General features: G+C 40.4%; 1 protein-coding gene across 1 annotated transcript in view; it reads left to right on the top strand.

Moving 5' to 3' along the window:
• LOC115217366 (protein DD3-3) overlaps positions 1-22,500 on the top strand; it is a 139,093-nt gene that overhangs the window by 94,532 nt on the left and 22,061 nt on the right. Inside the window, exons 6-10 of the mRNA XM_029787043.2 lie at positions 1,992-2,108; positions 5,039-5,176; positions 7,764-7,942; positions 10,295-10,528; positions 21,326-21,496. Of these exons, the coding sequence (XP_029642903.1) occupies positions 1,992-2,108; positions 5,039-5,176; positions 7,764-7,942; positions 10,295-10,528; positions 21,326-21,496 (839 nt within the window). The remainder of the gene's footprint in view (positions 1-1,991; positions 2,109-5,038; positions 5,177-7,763; positions 7,943-10,294; positions 10,529-21,325; positions 21,497-22,500) is intronic.

Here is a 22,500-nt window from a genome sequence, read left to right as displayed (position 1 = left end):
TTTGGTCAGCCCAAGGCTATAGTAGAAGACACTTGCCCAAAGTGCCATGCAGTGGGAATGAACCTGGAACCATGTGGTTGGGAAGCAAGCTACTTACCACAGAGCCACTCCTGCACCTATGGTCATTATCATCATCATTTAACATCTGTCTTCTACCCCGCCATGGGTTGGTTTGTGTAACAGGATCCTACCAAGCCCTGAGGACTACGTCTAATGCCAATGTTAGCTGTGGCATGGTTTCTATGGCTGGATGCCCTTTCTAATGGCAACCACATTACAGAACGTCCAGGGTGCCTTTTTCTCCAGGCCATGGTACCAATACTAGGGAGGACACCAAGTAACTTGCAAGCAAATCAAGGAAAGGTAAAAGCCTCCTTGATTAAGTGAGCTAATCGTAGAGAGAGCAGTGGCTTTATGCTAGGCTTTGAGGTACTGAAGTACGATAGAAGGAGAGACACAAGCGTCTTACTACAGAGGACAATGATGGTTCTGAAGAGATGCCGAAGTAAACTCTCAAGAATACAGAGTTTATTGGGGGGGGGGCAGGTGAAGGAGGAGGGGACAGGCAAAAAGACAGAATGCTGTATTATTTAATGTGTCAAAGGTGGTGAGCTGGCAGAAACATTAGCACGCTGGGTGAAATGCTGAGTGGTATTTAGTCTGTCTTTCCGTCCTGAGTTCAAATTCTGCCAAGGTCAACTTTGCCTCTCATCCTTTCGAGGTTGATAAATTAAGTACCAGTTATGCACTGGGGTCGATGTAATCGAATTAATCCATTTGTCTGTCCTTGTTTGTCCCCTCTATGTTTAGCCCCTTGTGGGCAATAAAGAAATAAGAAACATCAGCACGCTAAGCGAAATGCTTAACAGTATTTCATCTGTCTTTCCGTCCTGAGTTCAAATTCTGCCAAGGTCGACTTTGCCTTTCATCCTTTGGGGTTGATAAATTAAGTACCAGTTGCGTACTGGAATCGATCTAATCGACTGGCTTCCTCCCCCAAAATTTTGTGCCTTGTGCCTAGAGTAGAAAAGATTGAAATCTATGAAGGCACCGAGCTGGCAGAAACATTAACATGGTGGGTAAAATGCTTAGCGGTATTTCTAGGCATTGTGCCTAGATTAGAAAAGATTATTCAATATGTCAGCTTACTGTTCATAGCAGAGGGGAGAGAGAGAGAGAGAGAGAGAGAGAGAGAGAGAGAGAGAGAGAGAGAGAGAGAGGAGAGAGAGAGAGAGAGATAGAGAGAGAGAGAGAGAGAGGAAGTAACCATCTTGTAATTGACTAATGGGAAGATAAACTGGGACTATGATGGAGGAGTATGATGGAAGGACAGTTTGGTGTGTGAAGTTCTATGAAGGATAATGATGATGTTGGTTGGAAGAGGATGGGTGGTGGTGGTGATGATTGTAGTGGTGATGATGGTGGTGGCGATGGTGGTGATGATGATGATGATGATGATGATGGTGGTGGGGATTGTAGTGATGATGATGGTGATGATGATGATGATGGTGGTAGTGGTGATTGTAGTGATGGTGATGATGGTGGTGGTGATGATGGTGTTGATGATGGTGATGATGGCGATGGTGATGATGATGATGATGGTGGTGGTGGTGATGATGATGATGGTGGTAGTGGTGATGATGATGATGGTGATGATGGTGGTGTCGATGATGGTGGTGGTGGTGATGATGATTATGGTGGTGGTGGTGATGCTGCTGGTGGTGATTGGTAATTGTAATTGTCACAGCATTGGTTATGGTGGTGGCGATGGTGATGATGATGATGATGGTGATGATGGTGGTGGCGATGGTGATGGTGATGATGATGATGATGGTGGTGGTGGCGATGGTGATGGTGATGATGATGGTGATGATGGTGGTGGCGATGGTGATGGTGATGATGATGATGATGGTGGTGGTGGTGATTGTAGTGATGATGATGATGATGATGATGATGGCAATGATATTTATGTTGTTTTCTCTTTATTTAAGAAACTTAAAAAAGATACGGCAATTTATACCCGACAAAATCCAGATGGGACCCGACGAGGCTATGAATGCCCAGAAGAGAGAGATTATTACCCCTACTGGCATCCATCTCCTTGGATTGTAAGTATATTTCATTTAGTAGTACCTAACTCACCCTGCTTTGTGGTACTTAGCCCATCTGCTATGGGGTACCTAACATACCCTACCGTGAGATACCAGGTGGGGTCAGTTTTGGCAATGTTTTTTATGGCTGGGTTTCCTTCCAAATGCCCCCCACTTTACAGTGTGGACTGAGTGCTTTTAAGTGGCACCTGCACTGACAGGGTCACCAAATACCTTGCAAGACAAAAAAAGAATCTTTTGAGAGAGGAGGGGGCATTGGAGGAAGTGATCTTGTGTCAGAGGATGACAGGTTAGAGTGAGACAGACACAGAAATAGGTGTCTTGATGCAGAGGAGGTACAAGGTTACCTGTTACCTAGCTGGAGAGAGAGAGAGAGAAGAGAGTGAGAGAGAGATCGAGAGAGAGAGAGTGAGAGAGAGAGATCAGGAATGAAGACAGGAACAGGTGAGTTGCTGCAAGGGAGAATGAGGATGTTAAATAATGATGTATCCATCTCGAAACTGAATCATTAGCCAGCCAAGTAGACAGCATGATGAGACTGCTGTTGTTTTATGGGATTCCCTAATCAAGCAGCAAGTCAGTTTCAAGCCGTCACATGATTCGACTTTCTAGAACTTTCTTGTTGAGTCTTCTATAATGATTGGCTTTTGGCAGTAATCACAGAGGATGAGGCAGCAGATTGTAGAATATTGAGACAGCTGCTTGATGTCTCTACTCCCATTCACTGCCAGTTTTTGGCAGACAGAAGGCCCTGAGTTTCTCACCATGAATATAACATGATTGTTTTTCCAGTTGTGATGGGCCAGACACACAGATCGATAAGTACCAGTTGTATGCCTCCCCCACTGTGTAACTTTTGTTGTTAGTATTCACTAAAAAGACCAACACAGAAAACACTACTTGCAGTAATTAAAGCATCTGTTAATTGTTCGAGAATGTTGTTAATCATTTTTACACGCAGGAGTGGCTGTGTGGTAAGTAGCTTGCTAACCAACCACATGGTTCCGGGTTCAGTCCCACTGCGTGGCATCTTGGGCAAGTGTCTTCTGCTATAGCCCCGGGCCGACCAATGCCTTGTGAGTGGATTTGGTAGACGGAAGCTGAAAGAAGCCTGTCGTATATATGTATATATATGTATATATGTGTATGTGTGTGTGTTTGTGTGTCTGTTTTGGTCCCCCTAGCATTGCTTGACAACCGATGCTGGTGTGTTTACGTCCCCGTCACTTAGCGGTTCGGCAAATGAAACCGATAGAATAAGTACTGGGCTTACAAAGAATAAGTCCCAGGGTCGATTTGCTTGACTAAAGGCGGTGCTCCAGCATAGCCACAATCAAATGACTGAAACAAGTAAAAGAGTAAAAAAGAGTAAAAGAGCAGCCTTAGGATGTCATTTTCAGTCATCAGCTGCAGACCCCAACCTGTGACAATGATAAGGATTATGTAACCTCCACACTATGTGGTCCCTAATATATCCCTACTCTATGCTACCTGATACACCCTGCTGTGTGGTTCTTATCAGACTATAACTATGTTCTCGCATCATCATCATCATTGTTTAACATCCACCTTCCATGCTGGCATAGGAGCCAGCCAGGTAGGAGCCTTCATCAGACGTCTGTGACTGTTTTGGTTGGATTTTTACAGTTTGATGCCCTTCCAAAGTCCAACCACTAAGCAGAGTGGATTTAATGCTTTTTATGTGACACAACCACAGGTGAGGTCCGTTTTGGCAAGGTTTTTACAGCTGGATGTCCTTCCAAAGTCCAACCACTAAGCAGAGTGGATTTAATGCTTTTTATGTGACACAACCACAGGTGAGGTCCGTTTTGGCAAGGTTTTTACAGCTGGATGTCCTTCCAAAGTCCAACCACTAAGCAGAGTGGATTTAATGCTTTTTATGTGACACAACCACAGGTGAGGTCCGTTTTGGCAAGGTTTTTACAGCTGGATGTCCTTCCAAAGTCCAACCACTAAGCAGAGTGGATTTAATGCTTTTTATGTGACACAACCACAGGTGAGGTCCGTTTTGGCAAGGTTTTTACAGCTGGATGTCCTTCCAAAGTCCAACCACTAAGCAGAGTGGATTTAATGCTTTTTATGTGACACAACCACAGGTGAGGCCCGTTTTGGCAAGGTTTTTACAGCTGGATGTCCTTCCAAAGTCCAACCACTAAACAGAGTGGATTTAATGCTTTTTATGTGACACAACCACAGGTGAGGTCAGTTTTGGTAAGGTTTTTACCATTGGGACTCACAGAGACAAAACGGCTGAGTTCCTTTCAAGCATTGGGCCTCATGGAGGCAAAGTGGCTGAGTTCCTTTTGAGTTCCTTTGGCATTATGTCATGCTTCAGAAGAAGACCCATCAAACTGAGCAAAATCACAGTCATGGCAGATACCAGTATCGTGCAATTGGCACCTGTGCTGATGGCACGTAAACACACCCTGATGTCACACAAATTGGCACCTTTGCTAGTGGCACATAAATGCAACCACATGTCACGCAAATTGGCACCCGTGCCATTGGCATGTAAACGCACCTCGGTGTCATGCAAATTGGCACCTGTGCTGGTGGCATGTAAACGCACCTCGGTGTCACGCAAATTGGCACCCATGTCAGTGGCATGTAAATGCACCCTGGTGTCATACAAATGGCACCTGTGTTGGTGACATATTAAAGCACCCATTACCCTCTTGAGTGGTTGGTGCTAGGAAGGGTATCTAGCTGAAAAAAAAAACATGCCAAATCAGACTGGAGTCTTGTGCAGCCTTCCAGTGTACCAGCCCAGTCAAACTGTCCAACCGATGCTTACATGGACAATAGATGTTGAATGACGATGATGCACTTTTGACCATAAAACTCTGCTTCTCTTCCACCACAATGATATATTTTGATCTCGTTGTTTACCTTTTCTCTTTCACCAGGACATTGCTGTAATGACAAACAATGTCAGTTGGTGCAGTTACTACACACAAAACAGTCAGAATGTGAAGTCTAAATGGAGCTGCAACGTCACGCAACCGAAGAACATTGTTATCCCAAATAATAAAGAAGAGTGTGAGGTCAGTGTTTGAAATATTGCTTTTTTTGTATTTTTGAAATATATAAAGAAATTGTTGTAAATTCTTAGTATATGAATGAATGTTTATTTCAATATAACTGTCACTCCATCGGTTACGATGAAGAATGTTCCAGTAGACCTGATCAGTGGAACAGCCTGCTCGTGAGATCAACGTGCAAGTGACTGAACACTCCAGACATGTTCTCAGGGAGATTCAACATGACACAGTGTGACAAGGCTGGCCCTTTGAAATATATGTATTACCATCCGAACATGCTCAATGCCAGTCCCCTCATCCCGACCGGCTCCCATGCTGGTGGCATGTAAAAACACCATCTGAACATGGTCAATGCCAACACCCTCATCCCGACCGGCTCCCATGCTGGTGGCATGTAAAAACACCATCTGAACGTGGTCAATGCCAGTCTCCTCGTCCCGACCGGCTCCCATGCTGGTGGCATGTAAAAACACCATCTGAACGTGGTCAATGCCAACACCCTCGTCCCGACTGGCTCCCTTGCTGGTGGCATGTAAAAAGCACCATCCAAACGTGGTCGATGCCAGCATCCACTACACTCTCAGAGTGGTTGGCATTAGGAAGGGCATCCAGCTGTAGAAACCTTGCCAGATCAGATTGGAGCTTGGTGCGGCCTCCACGCTTGCCAGTCCCCAGTTACACTGTCCAACCCATGCCAGCATGGATAACAATCGTTAAACGATGATGATGATGAATATGACTCATCTTTGTCAGCTGAGTGGACTGGAAGAACAGGAAATAAAGTGTCTTGCTCAAAATGTGCCACTGGAAATTGAACTCATGACCTTATGATCATGAGCTGACTACACTAACTACTGAGCCATCTTCTATCCACCAAATTCACTCACAAGGACTTGGTCAGCCTCGGGGCTACAGTAAAATCACTTTCCCAAGATGTCTGCTGTGCAGTGGAACTGAACCCCAAATCACTTGGTTAGGAAGCAAGCTTCTCAACCACACTGGCATGCTTGTGCCTATATATATATATATATGTATGTGTGTCTGTGTGTGTGTGTGTGCAAGGCTACACATTCAGGGGTTGGACAAAATAATGGAAACCCCTTAAAATTTCAAACAAATTAATTTTGATATAGGGTGGAACTGCCTTTGGCAGTAATTACAGCTTGAATTCTACAAGGTATGGACTCGTACAAAGTTTGAATTGTTTCCAAAGGAATTTTTGTCCATTCTTCAGTTAAAACAGTCTCCAGTTCTTGTAGTGATGATGGTGGAGGATATTGACTCTTTACTTGTTTTTCTGAAATGCACCATAAATGTTCAATAATATTGAGATGTGGGGACTGTGGTGGCCAGATAAGATGTTCAACTTCACTAGAATGTTTCTCGTGCCATTCAGTAACAACTTTAGCTGTGTGAATTGGTGCATTATCAGACTGAAAGATTGCGTTTCCCTCCGGAAACAGTTCTGCAGCCATAGGATGAATTTGATCAGATAAAATGCTTAAATAGTCTTGACTATTAATTCTGCTATGAAGGAAAACCATTGGGCCTGCAGATTTCCAAGATATAGTCCCCCAGATCATCACAGATCCTCCTCCATGTTTAACTGTTGGAAGAAGGCAGTCTGGGTCAAATACTTCTTTTGGCTGTCTCCACATGTATACTCGGCTGGTGGTCGGAAATAAGGTAAAGGATGACTTGTCTGAGAAAATAACATTCTTCCACTGTTTTAGGGACCAATTCTGTAGGCCTTTACTTCACTCTAAATGCTTTGTGACATTACTTCTGACATAACATTCTGAGTTCAAATGCCACCGGGGGTGACTTAACCTTTCATCCTTTCAGGGTCATTACAATAAGTACCAGTTGAGCAGTGGGAGGGTTGATGTAATTGCTGGCATTGTGTCAAAATCTGAAAGCAAGATTTTTACATTTGTCCCCTGTGAGTGAAGCAGTAGGGATGTTAATAATATGGTTGACCATTCTGCGTTTTCAAAGTAGCAGGGTTGATATGATTAACTTAAAGACCTGTAGTTGAATCCATGTCCAAACGTTGGTTATCTGGAGTTATCTCCCCTGGTCACATCGTTGACAACGAGGTGGCGCTTGTGAAATAGGGGATAAAAAGATGGGCAGAACCAAGAAACGGCCTCTTTGTTGCTGACCAAGCGCCCTGCTGCTAACTGCATTGTCTCCCTCTCTGCTACTAGACTACTCGCTCCGATTTGAATTGAGTGGAATCCACTATATCAGTCATGGAAGGCGGCAAGACGGAAACCTTTTCTTATTCAACTTCATTCTGTTCTGTTAAATGTTAAATATACAAGTTCTGTACGAATGCTCTCCTCCCGGATTGGAATAAATATACCGTGTACATGAAGGCCTCAAAACCCCATATGAATTGTTGTTGTTTTTCACTGGATTAATTCCTACAGCTATTTGAAGGATGACCGGACATTATATTTAAATTAGTGGGCTAAAAACCTGCTAAAGACCCTTAAAACTGGTACTCAAGTATGGCTGCTGTCTAATGCCTAAAAACCAAGGATGAGAATATTAAAGAATAAAAGAATATATTTATCTTTAACAGACAAACGGAAAGATTGGTGTGTGGACAGAATATCCAGCCCATGCTGTAGCTGCCCCTATATGTAGAGAGGCTCAGTTTAGCTGGGATAACTACTTAGGCAATGGTCTTAATGGTAAATCCAATGTCTTCAACTGGACCATTCCCGAGACCCCTGGTGAACACTGTGTGCTAAGAATAAGGTCAGTTTCTTTTCATTTTTGTTGTTGTTGTTATTTTTTTAATGTTTTTGTTCATATGATGTTCGTCTATTAACTATACATCTTTTGTATTCATATTTAACTATAACTATAAGAAACTAATGAAGGAACTGCAATGTGGTAGCTCAAACTGTTAGAAATAGCAGCAAAAATTTCCTCAAATCACAGCCTACCATTTCAATAAAAGAAGGACATATATTACATATGATGACATACAATGTGATGACGATATACCATATTAAGATGTAAAAAGTATGTTAATCTCATTATCGAATTACTGTCTGTATAATTGAGTATTATACGGTAATAACGTTCGTTTTTGGATTTGGTTTGCAAGATTCTTTATGTGAGTTCGTGTGTTGAAGCATATTCTGTTGTGTCTGGGGAGAGTCATTCTCTGTTGGTGCCTTATAATGTAACACACTCACCGGTAAAATTTCTACTTATTTAAAAAAAATTTTCACTGTGTCTGGCAACCTTTTCAATAGTTGTTGAGTCTGTCTGTTATCCAAGCAGCTTGGATAATGAACATAGTCAACAACAATTGAAAAGGTGGCCGGACGCAATGAAAATTTTAGAAAAATTAAGTAAATGAGTGGAAATTGAACCAATGAGTGTGTTAAATTATAAGGCACCAAAAGAGAATGACTCTCCCCAGACACAACACAATAATAACTCTTTTGTGAGAAAGGTATTTTGTTCATAACCAATGAGGAATCATCATCATCATCTTGTAATGTCTGCTTTCCGAGCTGGCATGGGATGGACAGTTTGACTGAGGCCCAGCAAGTCAGAAGGCTGCACCAGTCTCCGATCTGATCTGGCAAAGTTTCTATAGCTGGATGCCTTTCCTAACGCCAACCACTCTGAGAGTGTAATGGGTGCTTTTTACGTGCCTCCGGAACCGAGGGCCAGTCAGGTGGTGCTGGCATTGACCACACTCAAATGGTGCTTTTTACATGCCATTGGCACTGGAGCCATTCTGGTGGCACTGGCAATGACCATGCTCGAATAGTGCTTTTTTTTACATGTCACTGGCACGGGAGCCCTGGCAACAATCACACTCGAATGGTGCTTCTAATGTTCCACTGACACAGGTGCCATTCAGGCAATACTGTTATCAGCCACGACAGCAATTTCACTTGCCTCAATAGGTCTCTGCAAGCATAGTTTATTGTCCAATGATTGAAGGGTCCTCTTAAATGGACTGGTTATACAGCACTGGCATGGGAATATATATGTTAATGTTGAATTGTGTATCATCATCATCATCATTTAATGTCCATCATCCATGTGTGCATGGATTGGATAATTTTACTGGATCTGATGGATCGAACGACTGCATCATTCTTCATTAACTGCCCTGGCCTGGTTTCAACTGCGGATTACCCTTTCCAATGCCAACTATTTTACAGCATGTACAGGATGCATTTTGTGTGGCACCAAAAATAGTTAGGGTTTGTCTGAAAAATGTTGAAGTATCCCTGCAAAATGGTATCTCTCTCTCTCTCTCTCTACACCCATCTTATGATAAATGTCGGGATGAAATTGAGAAGTCCACTTCCTAACCTTATAGTTTTAGGCTTAATTCCAATTGAGGAATTGAGGCAAGTGTCTTCTACTACAGCCCCAGGGCAACAAAAGTCTTGTTAGTTGATTTGATAGATAGAAAGTGAAAGAAGCCTGCCGTGTGTGTGTGTGTGTTTGTGTGTGTTTGTGTGTTTATTTACATGTGCACCTCTCCAAAAGTCCCTGAGCTATAAAGTGGTATCATTGTTGTTAATTTCCCTGTCAACAAATCATCTGTAGGTTTTTGTGTTTTGTGTCTTTGAAGACCTCATCATCATCATTTAATGTCTGTTTTCCATACTTGCATGGATGGGATGGTTCGACAGAACTGGTAAACTGAGGAGATGCACCAAGTTCCAATCTGATATGGCATGGTTTTTATGGTTGGATGCCCTTCCTAACACCAATCACTCCGAGAGTGTAGTGGATGCTTTTCACGTGCCACCAGCACAAGTGCCAATTATGTGACACTGGTATCAGCCACAACTATGTTCTCACTTGGCTTGACAGGTCTCCTGAAGCACGATTTATTGCCAAAGTCTCAGTCCCCTGTCACTGCCTCCACGAGGCTCAATGTTCAAAAGACATGAATTGAAAGATTTTTTTTTACATAGAAAACATGTGAATGTTAGTGACAGGAAAGTGATCCAGGTGTAAAACTTTGTGTTGGTAATACTTTCATCCAACCCATGCTAGCATGGGAAACAGACATAAAAAGCAAATTAATTTTCAAGCCTAACAGTGTTCTTATTCATTTGTCTCTAGGTACAACATTTCGACAACAGACTATGATTGGTGGGCAGATCACACTTTAAACCCGGACAAAAAGGGGGAGCCTTCAAAAGTCAATCTTTCAAAAGAGTACCCTCTTAATGGTAAAGCTAAAGAACGAGGGTATGTCTTTAAACAGAATCCAGTTGTGAAAATCTTTGAAGATGTCGATTTTGATTTGAGATTGGCCATTAATACAGCTCAGTTTGGTCGGGTATTTCAAGACAGGTAAAAACTTTTTAACTATTTCTTTCATTCTCACTGCAACGTTTGATTTCTTTCAGTTTTTCTCCATATCTTCAGGGTATTTTCTTTTAAGTTTGATATAAGGACTTAATTTTAATTATACTATTAATCTATCTTTTGTAAGGTGTTTATATTCTGAACATAATTGTTTTTGTCTCAATCTAAGAGTTTTGAGAAATCCATGGCATTCGAGATGTGAAATGTTGTCTGCTTACTGTTTGTCTGATTTTTGAAGAATAGTAAATCAGTTCGCTTTCAATCTTTCTATTTTCTTCATTATTTTCCCGAAGAGGAATTTCATTGTCATTTGGAAGAAATTGTTCTTCCTCATCTATTTTCGTTGGTTTATGCTAAATTTTCTTTTTCTGTGACATTTTTACCTTCATATTTTCATTTAACATTTTAGAAGTTTCATCTGCAATTATTATTTTTTTTATTATCACATGATGAAGATTTGGTACCACATGTAGGTACTGTAGGTGTATGCTCTTTTATTTGTGGTACTTTACCTAAAAACATTTCCTTTGGTTTCACAACAGGTTTGGATGGTGGGGCTCTGGAAACTGAGGTTTCTCATTCCTTTTGTTGTTCTTCATTATTTTATTTTTCCAGTTCCTTCTGACTCCCAGTTCTAAGATGTGTTTTGGTCTGACAAACGTGGTAATTAGGCTTCCTCTCCTGTATCATTAGTCTTAAACCTATTGTCTCGGCATCTTCAACGAAGCATAGTTCTTGCTCATCTCAGTGGTTGAAAATAGATAATCTTTTGTTAATCCTGCATTGACCACTTTCCCATATTGTAACACAAAAGTCACTGTTAGCCATGGGTCTATGTTGTGGCCAATGTCTCTTATATTAAGACCCTGTATTTCTTCGACTTTAAACCTATGTACCAGGGTACAAACATATAGTAAGGGGTATGCCTGACACAGTTTCAGTCTGTGTTTTGGTCAGGTCTTCAATTTTAATTCTACGGAAGATGATGCCATAGCTTTTTACCTTTTCCACGTGAAGGAGCTTCTCCTGATGTATTCTGGAAAACCCGATGTGCTAATTGATTTAAGAGGAAATTTTATCCACTTCTGTCTTTTCATGAGCAGAGATATATATAAATGTTTTCTTTGCTCTGTCCTGGATTAGCTCCTATATCAAATAAATGCTGTTAAATATGCTAAATTCTCTCACCTACCTATCTTTTCTTATGACTGTGATATATCTAACAATTCAAGCTGTTCGTTTTGTATTGAAAGAAGTTCTGTCTTCATTTAGCTGCAACAAGAATGGATTGCAGTTTTTACAAAAGCAGAAGAGTTGCTAACGCTATTGTTGATAGTGTTACTGATTTTGTTTCCTGAATTATTTGAGTATTTGGGACATTATTTTTGTTAATTCTTCACTAAACTGTTAATTTTCTTCTTCTTCTTGTACATTCAGTTGTGTCTTGATTTTGTACTGTTTTAGCCATTGTAGTGTTTTGGTAGCCATTTTGAATGTGACCATCTAATGTGTGTAAATACAATTTTAAATGTTTGTGAAGCAAATCTTTTATTTTTTTGTCTCCCCCCCCCCGGTTATCAGGGGCAGCTCTTTCTTAGGCAATTACAATTTTGTAAAAAAAAAAAAACTACAAAGAAAAATTCATTTGGTAGTTCTTGAATAAAATGTCTTGAAGGGAGAAGCAAAAATAATGTTTTCACACTATGAGAGTTGGATATAATAAATAACAGAAAGAATAAATCCAGGAATATTATATGGTTTAATGCACCATACTCAGATAGTTACCAATACTCAATAGTTACCAGTATTCCTAAAAAATTATTTGCAATGCTAGATAAACGGTTCCCACTTTTAAATAAATAACAGAAATTATTCAATTGCCATAGTATAAAATTTTCGTATTCAACCACCAGAAATTTGGCTGAGATTATAGCAGCACATAGTAAATGGTGGGTTAGGGAATGTCTTAACTCAAAATCTTTATACAAGGGTAACATTGTTTGTGTGAATTGTGAAATTAATTCTGATGATAGTTTTCTTGAACTAAATTTTGATTCTTTAAGTAAAAGTAATTCCAACTCTGATAATACGGTTAAGTTAACACCTAGTTTTAATAATAAAAATCCTGCCTTAACACCTAATTCTGAGAGGAGGACTAGTAGGAATTCTTTTAACCATGAATACTAAATATAAGTGAATAAATGCTTGTGTAATTGTAAAAACAAAATTTTCTGTCCTTTAAAACCTATGTGTAAGGGAAAATATAGAGTATCAATGTAAGGTAATAACAGGGGATCATAAGTATTAATACATAGGTTCATCTGCTGCTATTTGAAAATCTAGATTTCATAATCAATTGCATTCATTTAAGTATAGAAGGAAAGGTAATTCTTCAAATCTTAATAAATGCATTTGAGATTTAAAAGATAGAAACACTAAGTATGATATGAAGTATGATTTTGCTTAACTAATACTCTGTTGTTAGTTAAGCGCCGTTGTATAATATTGGCAATTCTACATGTGATCTTTGCATTGAAGAAATATATTATATAATTACATCTAAATTAATATTATCAAATTTTAATGGGAATTTTACAGAGAAATATTGTCACAAATTTCAAAAGCCATCTAAATATTTCAATTCTTAATTATAATTGCTTTTCATGTATTGTATAATAAAAATGATTTTTCTAAAAATGTTTAGTATATTTAATAGATGACTGTCAAGACTTAGACTTTCTGTTTCCAATTGTCATAATGTAGAATTTATATATTTGTTTTTTATTCTTTCGTTATCCATTGAAGTCATCAAAACTTGAGTCCAAAATAGCTTTTCTTTGATTATGTTTCTTCTTAATGTTCTTTTTGTATGTGTTTGTATACTGGAAATATTTCCTTAGTTCACTTTGAATTTAATTAATTTTGGATCACCCTGAAAATGTTGTTTTAACATGTATTTTTGGATATATCAATTTGAATGACATTTTCTCTGTCCAAATCTGTTGATACAACAGAAACACTCATCAGATTTGTATGGTAAATTTAACAATTAAAGATGTGATTTTCTCTATCCGTATTTTAGTTATATGAGAGGAGAGGCTTCTTTCTGCCAAATCCACTCACAAGCTTTGGTTGACCTGGGGCAACAATGAAGATAAATTCCCAAGGTGCTGTGCAGTGGGACTGAACCCCAAACTAAATGATTGTAAAGTGAACTTCTTAACCACACAGCTATGCTTGCACCAATGAGTTCATATTTGTTTTTCTTTTACAATATAGAAATATAGTAATTTCAACACTGCCAACCCTTTTTAGGTGTTATAATTGGCCACTGAATCTATAACCATTAACTCTTTAGCATTGTCAAATGTAACGCTTATTTATTCACCTTGTTTTGAATTAATCATGCTTTAGCTTGTAACTTTGAGATTTTGATGATGTGGTTGTTGATTTTTAGAATGAAATTGTTGGGTAGGTGTGAGAAGCTGGATCTGAATAGTTTGAACATAAAACATAGAATATTTGGACCAGATATAGCTGGTTTGAATGCTAAGGGATGACAGTACATGAGGACTGTAAAGTGAACTTCTTAACCACACAGCTATGTTGTGGAAGGAACCCATGGAGGAGGGAAACCCAGGAAGACATGGGATGAGGTGGTGAAGCATGACCTTTGAACACTGGGCCTCACAGAGGCAATGTCAAAAGACCAAGACCTCTGGAGATATGTTGTGATTGAGAAGACCTGGCAAGTAAAGTGAGATCACAGCTGTAGCCTATACCAGTGTCACATAACCAGCCCATTTAAAAAGTACCTTTGAATCATCAGGTGACACACCGTGCTTGAGGAGATATATTGGGTCAAGTAAATCAAAATAAAAATCAAATCAAATCACAATAAAAAATGGAAATTGTAGTTGTAGCTGATGCCAGTGCTGCCTGACTGGCTCTCATGCTGGTGGCACGCAATAAGCACCATTCATGCATGGCTCATTGCTAGTGCCGCCTGACTGGTTCCCCGTGCTGGTGGTACACAACAGGCACTATTCATGTGTGGGTCGATGCCAGGGCTGCCTGACTGGCTGCCCATGCTGGGAGCACGTAAAAAGCATCATCTGAATGTGGCTGATGCCTATTTCTTTACTACCCACAAGGGGCTAATCATAGAGGGGACAAACAAGGACAGACATGGGTATTAAGTCGATTACATTGACCCCAGTGCGGAACTGGTACTTAATTCATAGACCCTGAAAGGATGAAAGCAAAGTCAACCTCGGCGGAATTTGAACTCAGAACGTAACCGCAGACGAAATACCGCTAAGCATTTCATCCGGCGTTTCTGCCAGCTTGCCTGGACTGGCTCCTGTGCCGGTGGCACATAGAGAGTACTATGCAAACGTAATCAATGCTAGGTTCACCTGACTGGCTCCTGTGCCGGTGGCACATAAAAAGCACCCACTACTCACACAGAGTGGTTGGCATTAGGAAGGGCATCCAACTGTAGAAACATTGCCAGATCAGATTGGAGCCTAGTGTGGTCTCCTGGCTTCCCAGACCCCAGTCAAACCATCCAACCCATGCCAGCATGGAAAACGGATGTTAAACGATGATGATGATGATGATGTGAGTAGAGTGTATGGGACAACTTAAAGATGAAGTCCCTATTCACTTTAAGGGGACAATCTTATTCCTCTTTCTTCTTAGTCTTGAACTCCTTCAATTTAAAACACAGAAAGGTTCTAATGCATGGTGTCCAAGAGTTTGTTATTCTCTGAAGGTCCTCCCTGGAGATGCCAAAAGCATTACATAACTCAAAATGTATCCCAACAACTGACCTTTCTCTTTGGGGCCAGAAAATATTCTGGCATTGGTTGAATGGAAAATAATCCACAGAAAAATATAGCTTTATGCCTGTAATGGAACTGTTGTTACAAATACAGGCACACACACACACGTACACACGTACACACACACACACACACACACATACACACACACACACACATGAAATCCCTAAATGGCCAAGTGATTCATTTACTATTTCTAGCAGGTTACTGGACCACACGGAAGCGCTCATGTTACATAGTGGTGTCAGTGCTGTAACTAATCAAGCACTGACCCAGGTGTGTTTGGAGATTCTGGACATAAAAGTAATACCTTTTCCTCTTCGAATGGTAAACAAAGAACACTTTCCCGACCAGGTGTTCTTTGACTTGTCACAATAAATATTTATCTACGAATGTGATGATTGACTGCGATGAAATGTAATATGGTAATTATTCCAAACAAAGATTTGGTAACAGGTGGCGTCACATTGAAGATGAAAGAAAGAAAGAAAGAAAGAAAGAAAGAAAGAAAGAAAGAAAGAAAGAAAAGCCCAAAATCAATGTTGTTCCACTTTTATCTTTTCTCTTTTATACTTGTGTTAGTCATTAGTCTGAAGGATTTCAATCATTAGTCTGAACGATTTTAGTCAAATGAATCAACCTCACTACTTATTTTTATTTCAGCCTGGTACTTATTTTATCAGTCTCTTATGTTGGATTGCTAAGTTACGGGGACATAAACACACCAACAGCAGAGGTGGGGGAAAAACACAGACACACACACACATGTACACACATTCAACAGGCTTCTTTCAGTTTCCGTCTACCAAATCCACTCACAAGGCTTTGGTCAGCCTGAGGCTATAGTAGGACACACACCCAAGGTGCCATGCAGTGGGACTGAACCTGCAACCATGGCATTGGAAAGTAAACTTCTTACCACACAGTCATGCCTGCATCTGTTTTATTCTTTTTTCATTGCAGACATGGTTGTGTGGTTAACAAGTCTGCTTTGTAATCACACGGTTTTTCAGTTCAATCCCAATACACAGCACTTTAGACAAGTGTGTTCTGCTGTGGCCCCAAATTGACTAAAATGCATTGGACTGAATTTGCTTGATGAAATTGTGTGATAGCCCATTGCACGCATGCGCACACACACACGAATGTATGTGTGTGTGTTTTTGTGTTTGTCTTTGTCTCACCACTTTACAACCGGTGTTGCTTTGTTTACAGCCTCCCTACCCATAACTTAACAGTTCAGCAAGTGAGACTAATGGAATTAGCACCAGGCCTAGACTTAATAAAATCAATAGTGTTGTGATTGTTACCAACGTCACCTTACTGGCGCTTGTGCCCGTGCTAGTAGGGTGCCAAGAGCACTATCCGAGTGTGATTGTTGCCAGAGCAGCCAACTGGCTTCCGTGCCGGTGGCACGTAAAAGGGCACCATTCAAGCATGATCGTTACCAATGTCATCTTACTGGCACCTGTGCCAGTGGCATGTGTAAAAAGATTCGAGCGAGGTCGTTGCCAGTACCGCCTGACTGGCCCCTGTGCCAGTGGCATGTAAAAGCACCCACTACATTCATGGAGTGGTTGGCGCTAGGAAGGGCATCTAGCTGTAGAAACTCTGCCAGATCAAGATTGGGGCCTGGTGCAGCCATCTGGTTCGCCAGCCCTCAGTCAAAATCGTCCAACCCATGCTAGCATGGAAAGCAGATGTTAAATGATGATGATGATTTGTCACTTTGTTTGATTATTCCTACAAGGTGGTGCTACAAAATGACTCTAGTCCAGTGGCTGAAACAAATTAATTAGTAAAAGAATATAACCAAATTAAACAAAGCGGTTAATTAAGGGCCCTGGATTGAGCACATGTTTGTGTGTTTGTCTGTGTGTTATGCACCGAGTGATTCCATTGCTCTGGCAAGTGCCCAGTTCTCTGCCCAGCAGTGTCAGATTAGATGATTCCAACAATGTACCAGTGAACGGTGGGTGAAGGTCTGACACATTTTCTGTGTTACGTATTGCGCCACCAGAATGGAAGCATCGTGACAGAACATGCATGAGTGTGTGTCTGTTATTTGCCAAGTTATCCCTGCTACTGTAGCCACTGCCCAGAGCTGTGTCTCACGACATCAGGAGCTGGGTGCCTCTAATATCTTGATAGAATATGTGAAAGTGTTCACACCTTCAATTGCAGCGTGGAAGGTGTTTAGAAGCCATTCAAGAAACACAAAAACCGTTAGATTCACTTCAACATTTAAATTTAATTTGTCAAAATATTTTCGTCGCTTTCAGACCACGATCTGTTCACTGACAAAACTTCGTGCTGCATCATTTAGATTAAATTTAAATGTTGAAGTGAATCTAATGGTTTCTGTGTGTTTCTTAAATGGCTTATAAACACTTTCCATGCTGCAATTGTTTTCGTTCCAGCACATGATCTCAAATCAGGTCACTCGCTATGCAAGTACATCTCCGCGTTCACTCCTTGTTTTTTATAATTCTTTCCTTAACCCTTTAGCATTTAAACTGGCCATATTCGGCTAAAATAATAATTCACCTGTTTTATGTTCAAAGCAGTCAAATCTGGCCTTTCACATTTACCCTACAATATCATTCTAAAAATAAACAGTTACACCATTGAAATCTCAAAGATACAAGACAATGTCTGATTAATTCAAAACAAAAAGAATAAGCATTATATTTGAAGGAGTGATTTGAGTGTAAAAGGGTTGTATGTAGGTGTTTATACATATTTAATAAGTTCATGTGCATTTGGACATGGAAAGACATACACTGCAGAAATTGTCTCAAGAGAGAAAAGTCCTCCTTATAGACAGTAAGTGCAAAACACACCATTGAGCTATGAATGATGTCATTGGATCATAAGATGCTTGCATTTCTGCATTGTTGCACATCATCAGCTACAGAAACCATGTTGTTATTTATAGTCTTTTAAGAGATTTATTTTCATATTAGAACAACAAATGGTACATTTGCTAGTGTGTGCATAGCTTTTTCAAGCTGGAATTAATTAAAGGTGTACAAAGCAGTGTTGAATGAAATGTAGATGTGTACAGTTGGGTTTATCATGTTTAGATACACTTGGATATGGAAAGACATATAATGTAGAAATTGTCTCAAGATATGAAAAAAATTCTCCTTATAGACAATGTGTGTGTAAACACGCCAATGCGTTATAATAATATAATGAAATTATTGTATACAGTGCTCAGGTGCACCACAACTGTATAAAGTGCGTATAAAGCATATGCAGTAATGTACAAATGTCTGGGAAGTGAACAGTGTATGAGTCAGATACATGCTTGCGTGTGTATAGAGGGTAGAAAATCAGGTGTAGTGTTGGCGAATCTCAGGAAGCATGGAAGTTTTGAAGGATGCAGTGTTCAGACAACTAACAACTGATGCCGGCAGTTTGTTCCATGCTTCAGCAACTCTTAGCGTGAAAAAATGTTTCCTAAAGTCATGGGAGCTGTGCTGTTTTCTGACTTTGTAAACATGTCCACAGGTGTTAGACAGGTGGAGTTTGAAAAGGTGCTCAGAGTTATTGTTTGTAAGATGGTTAATAATTTTATGGGTGTCTGCCAAATCAGCTTCCAGACATCGGAGTTTCAGTGTATCCATGCCCAGGGAAGTAATTAATTCTTAAATTAGTAGTGGTGGTGGTGGCAGCAGTGGACAGGGGACATCTCTGGGGTCAGAATGTCTTTAGCACCAATAAATATGATCAAATAGTCTTGTAATCTGTTGTAATCTCTTAGCTGAAAAGTCTTTGTCTTTTGAGCTTATGGGTATTGGTGCCATGTAAAGAGTACCATGTAAAAAGCTCCCATGCTGGTGCTATATAAAAAGCACATGTGCTGGTGCCACATATGAAGCACCCATGCAGGGGCCATGTAAAAAGCACACAGTACATGTAAAGTGGTTGGCATTAGGAAGGGCTGGCACAGTAGGACTTGGTACTGACTTATAAAAACATTTAGTATACTTCATAGTATATTGTGGTTGCATAACAAAGTGCCACATACCTAGAGACCTTTGATAATTAGGAAGGGCATCTAGCTGTACAAACCTTACCAAAACAGACATTCGGAACTGGTGCCGGTCTGTGGCTTGCCAGCTTCTGCCAAACTACCCGGCTTTTGCCAGAATGGAAAACAGCTATTAAATGATGCCAATGTAAGTGCAATATAGAATATAGAAACATTACACACCACACACACACACACACACACACACACACACACACACACACACACACACAGAGGTAGGACACCTCATCACTTCTATTCATTTCTTAACAGATATGGTTGATTCATTCTCATTCTCTCCTCCAAATATGAGTAGCCATGAAGCTTCTTTACAACAAGAACGTGCTCTGCCTTATTCCCTTTTCTCACACCTTCTTCCTCATCTCCTAGTGTAAAGCTGCTCCATCCTCAGGTTTCATAGTTTTGCAAGCTGTGTGGCAACCTTGCCAGTGACGCAAAAGAGCTCCCCCCCCCAGTATATGATGTAAAGTGGTTGATTTTAGGAAGGACATCCCATCATAGAAACCCATGTCAAAACAGACATGGGTGCAATGCAGTCCTTGGGCTAGTCAGATCCGTGTCAAACCATCCGACCCCTGTCAGCATGAAACAGGGACATTAACAGATGGTGAGTTTGATGAAACACTCATCTTTGGCCTTTAAACAATTCTGCTTTCAGTTTCTTAATGTTTCTATACTGTGTTTCCAAATGAACAGAAAGGAATTTGGTAAACCCTTGAGGAATTGAGTTTGTGAGTTTGCATTTTCTCATTACTGCCATTTTACTTCCTTTGTATCTAATGACATGAATTTCACACATTTTCACTTCTTATTCTCTGTAAATTTCAATTCTGACTGTTAAGGCACAAAAAGAAAATGACTCTCCCCAGACACAACATAATATTGTCTGTTTATGTCAGAAAGATTTAAAAACTTTGAGAGACATGAAATAATTTGTTTTATAATGGTGGAACTTGAAGTAGCTTTATCTATTTTGCTGTGCCAGTGGCACGTAGAAAGCACCATCAGAGTGTGGCCGATGCCAGTCTCCCCTGGCACCTGTGCTGGTGGCACATAAAAAGCACCCACTACACACATGGAGCGGTTGGTGTTAGGAAGGGCATCCAGCTGTAGAAACACTGCCAGATCAGACCGGAGCCTGGTGCAGCCTTCTGGCTTCACAGACCCCAGTTGAACCGTCCAACCCATGCTAGCATGGAAAACGGACGTTAAACAATGATGATGATGATGAGTTCCACCATTGAAAACGAATTATTTCATTTGCTTCCAATTCTTCTGGTGTCAACAACATCGTTCCTTCTTCAGCTGCCCATCATAGGTTGACATTGACTGTTCTCATTCAGTGATCATCCGTAACAGGCTCCCATGTTCACATGTGGGCTACAAGGCCTGCTCTTCATCTTCAGCAGTGATGACATCTGATGCAGGTGAAATTCTTTGATGCATCAGAGAACTGACATCTCTCCTTTGTGCTCTCTCATGCAATCTCTGTCATGCAATCTCTGTTGTTTCTCCTCAATGACTGGAATTATGAGCTTCAGCGATTGGTGCCATTCATCGTGCCACAGGAACTTTTCCTCCCAGGTGTCTGGAGCGATGCCGGAGTCCTTCATCTGTCTCTTTAGCACATCCTTGTATCATAACCTCTAGCCACTATTAAGAAAAAAGCTTCTAAAGTGTGGAGAGAGAATTTGAAGGATTTCTTTGGTCCAGTGGTAGAACGTCTTTCATGTTTAGAGAAGGTGTGAGTTCATATCCCACAGGCCAGCTTTGACTTTTTCTATCCAAAGAGTTTTCTAATCCAACATTTACCTGCTGTTATTTATACTTCAAGTTCGACCATTAAAAACGAGTTGTATTGTTTCTGTTTTGTAGGTCTCATACTTTCTCAATCAAGAAACGTCCCCAAGATTTGAAAGATGCTGTCATCCACAATCTCAATGTAAGAGGCAAGAGAGGAAACATTGTACAAGTTTATCCAGCTGTAGAATATGACTTTGTACCAAACTTGTTGAACATAGCAACTGGAGACTATATCCACTTTCAGTATGTAAATCATTTTGTTATACCAATGCAGGTTGCTTCCCAACCATGTGGTATTGGGTTCAATTCCACCATGTAGAAACTTGGGTAAATATTTTTCTGCCATAGACCCAAGTGAACCAAAGTCTTGCGAGTGGGTTTGATAGATGGGAACTGAAATACACTCTGTGGATTCTGTGATTAATGACTGAGCAGAGATAAAAGAGAGAAGAGAGTGCCCTTTAGTCACGTCTTGTTGAGGGTATGACAATATCCAGTACACACAGTTAGGTGGTTAGTGTTGGAGCACGATATTGTCATCATCATCATCATCATCATTGGAGTAAAGCTTGTTTGCCAACATAACATGGCAGTCCTGGTTTAGGACGAATGTTGTTGTAATTTAGCCCCAGGAGACATCGTCTCCAGCTGGCTATACGACACGATTTGTGTCTTTATATTTTTGAACAAGGGGATCTAGCACCCCCACTCAGCTCAAAACAATATCTGTGTATCGTGATTCCTGGGTTATTTCCCTTCATCAGCACAGAGTAATTCCTCGGTTCAAGGTGGCGCTGCCAAATTCCCGTTTGAAATATATAGTTTTCAAAGTGACAATTAGTCACTGATCTATAAATAAGAACATTACTATTTTTAAGCTAATTACTATTTCGAAAATATAAGGACACAGATCGTGTCATATAGCCAGCTGGAGACGATGTCTCCTGGGGCTAAATTACAGCAACATTAGTCCTAAACCAGGACTGCCATGTTATGTTGGAAAACAATCTTTACTACAAAGTATGTTGCTGAATATCTGACATTGTGAGATTTATAAATAGTAATTTTCTAATCATCATCTTTATTTAATATCCATTTTCCATGCTGGTATGGGTTTGATGGTATGACAGGAGCTAGTGAACCAGAAGACTGCATCAAGCTCCAAAACCAGCCTTTTTCCATAGTGTAGTGGGTGTATGGCTCAGTGGTTAAAGCGTTGAGCGTGAGGTTGTGAGTTCGATTCCTGG

Source organism: Octopus sinensis, linkage group LG1, assembly GCF_006345805.1.
Source record: "Octopus sinensis linkage group LG1, ASM634580v1, whole genome shotgun sequence".
In the NCBI taxonomy this organism is placed as follows: domain Eukaryota; kingdom Metazoa; phylum Mollusca; class Cephalopoda; order Octopoda; family Octopodidae; genus Octopus; species Octopus sinensis.
Note: the sequence above shows the minus strand (reverse complement) of the source record. Positions and strands in the feature narration are given on the sequence as shown.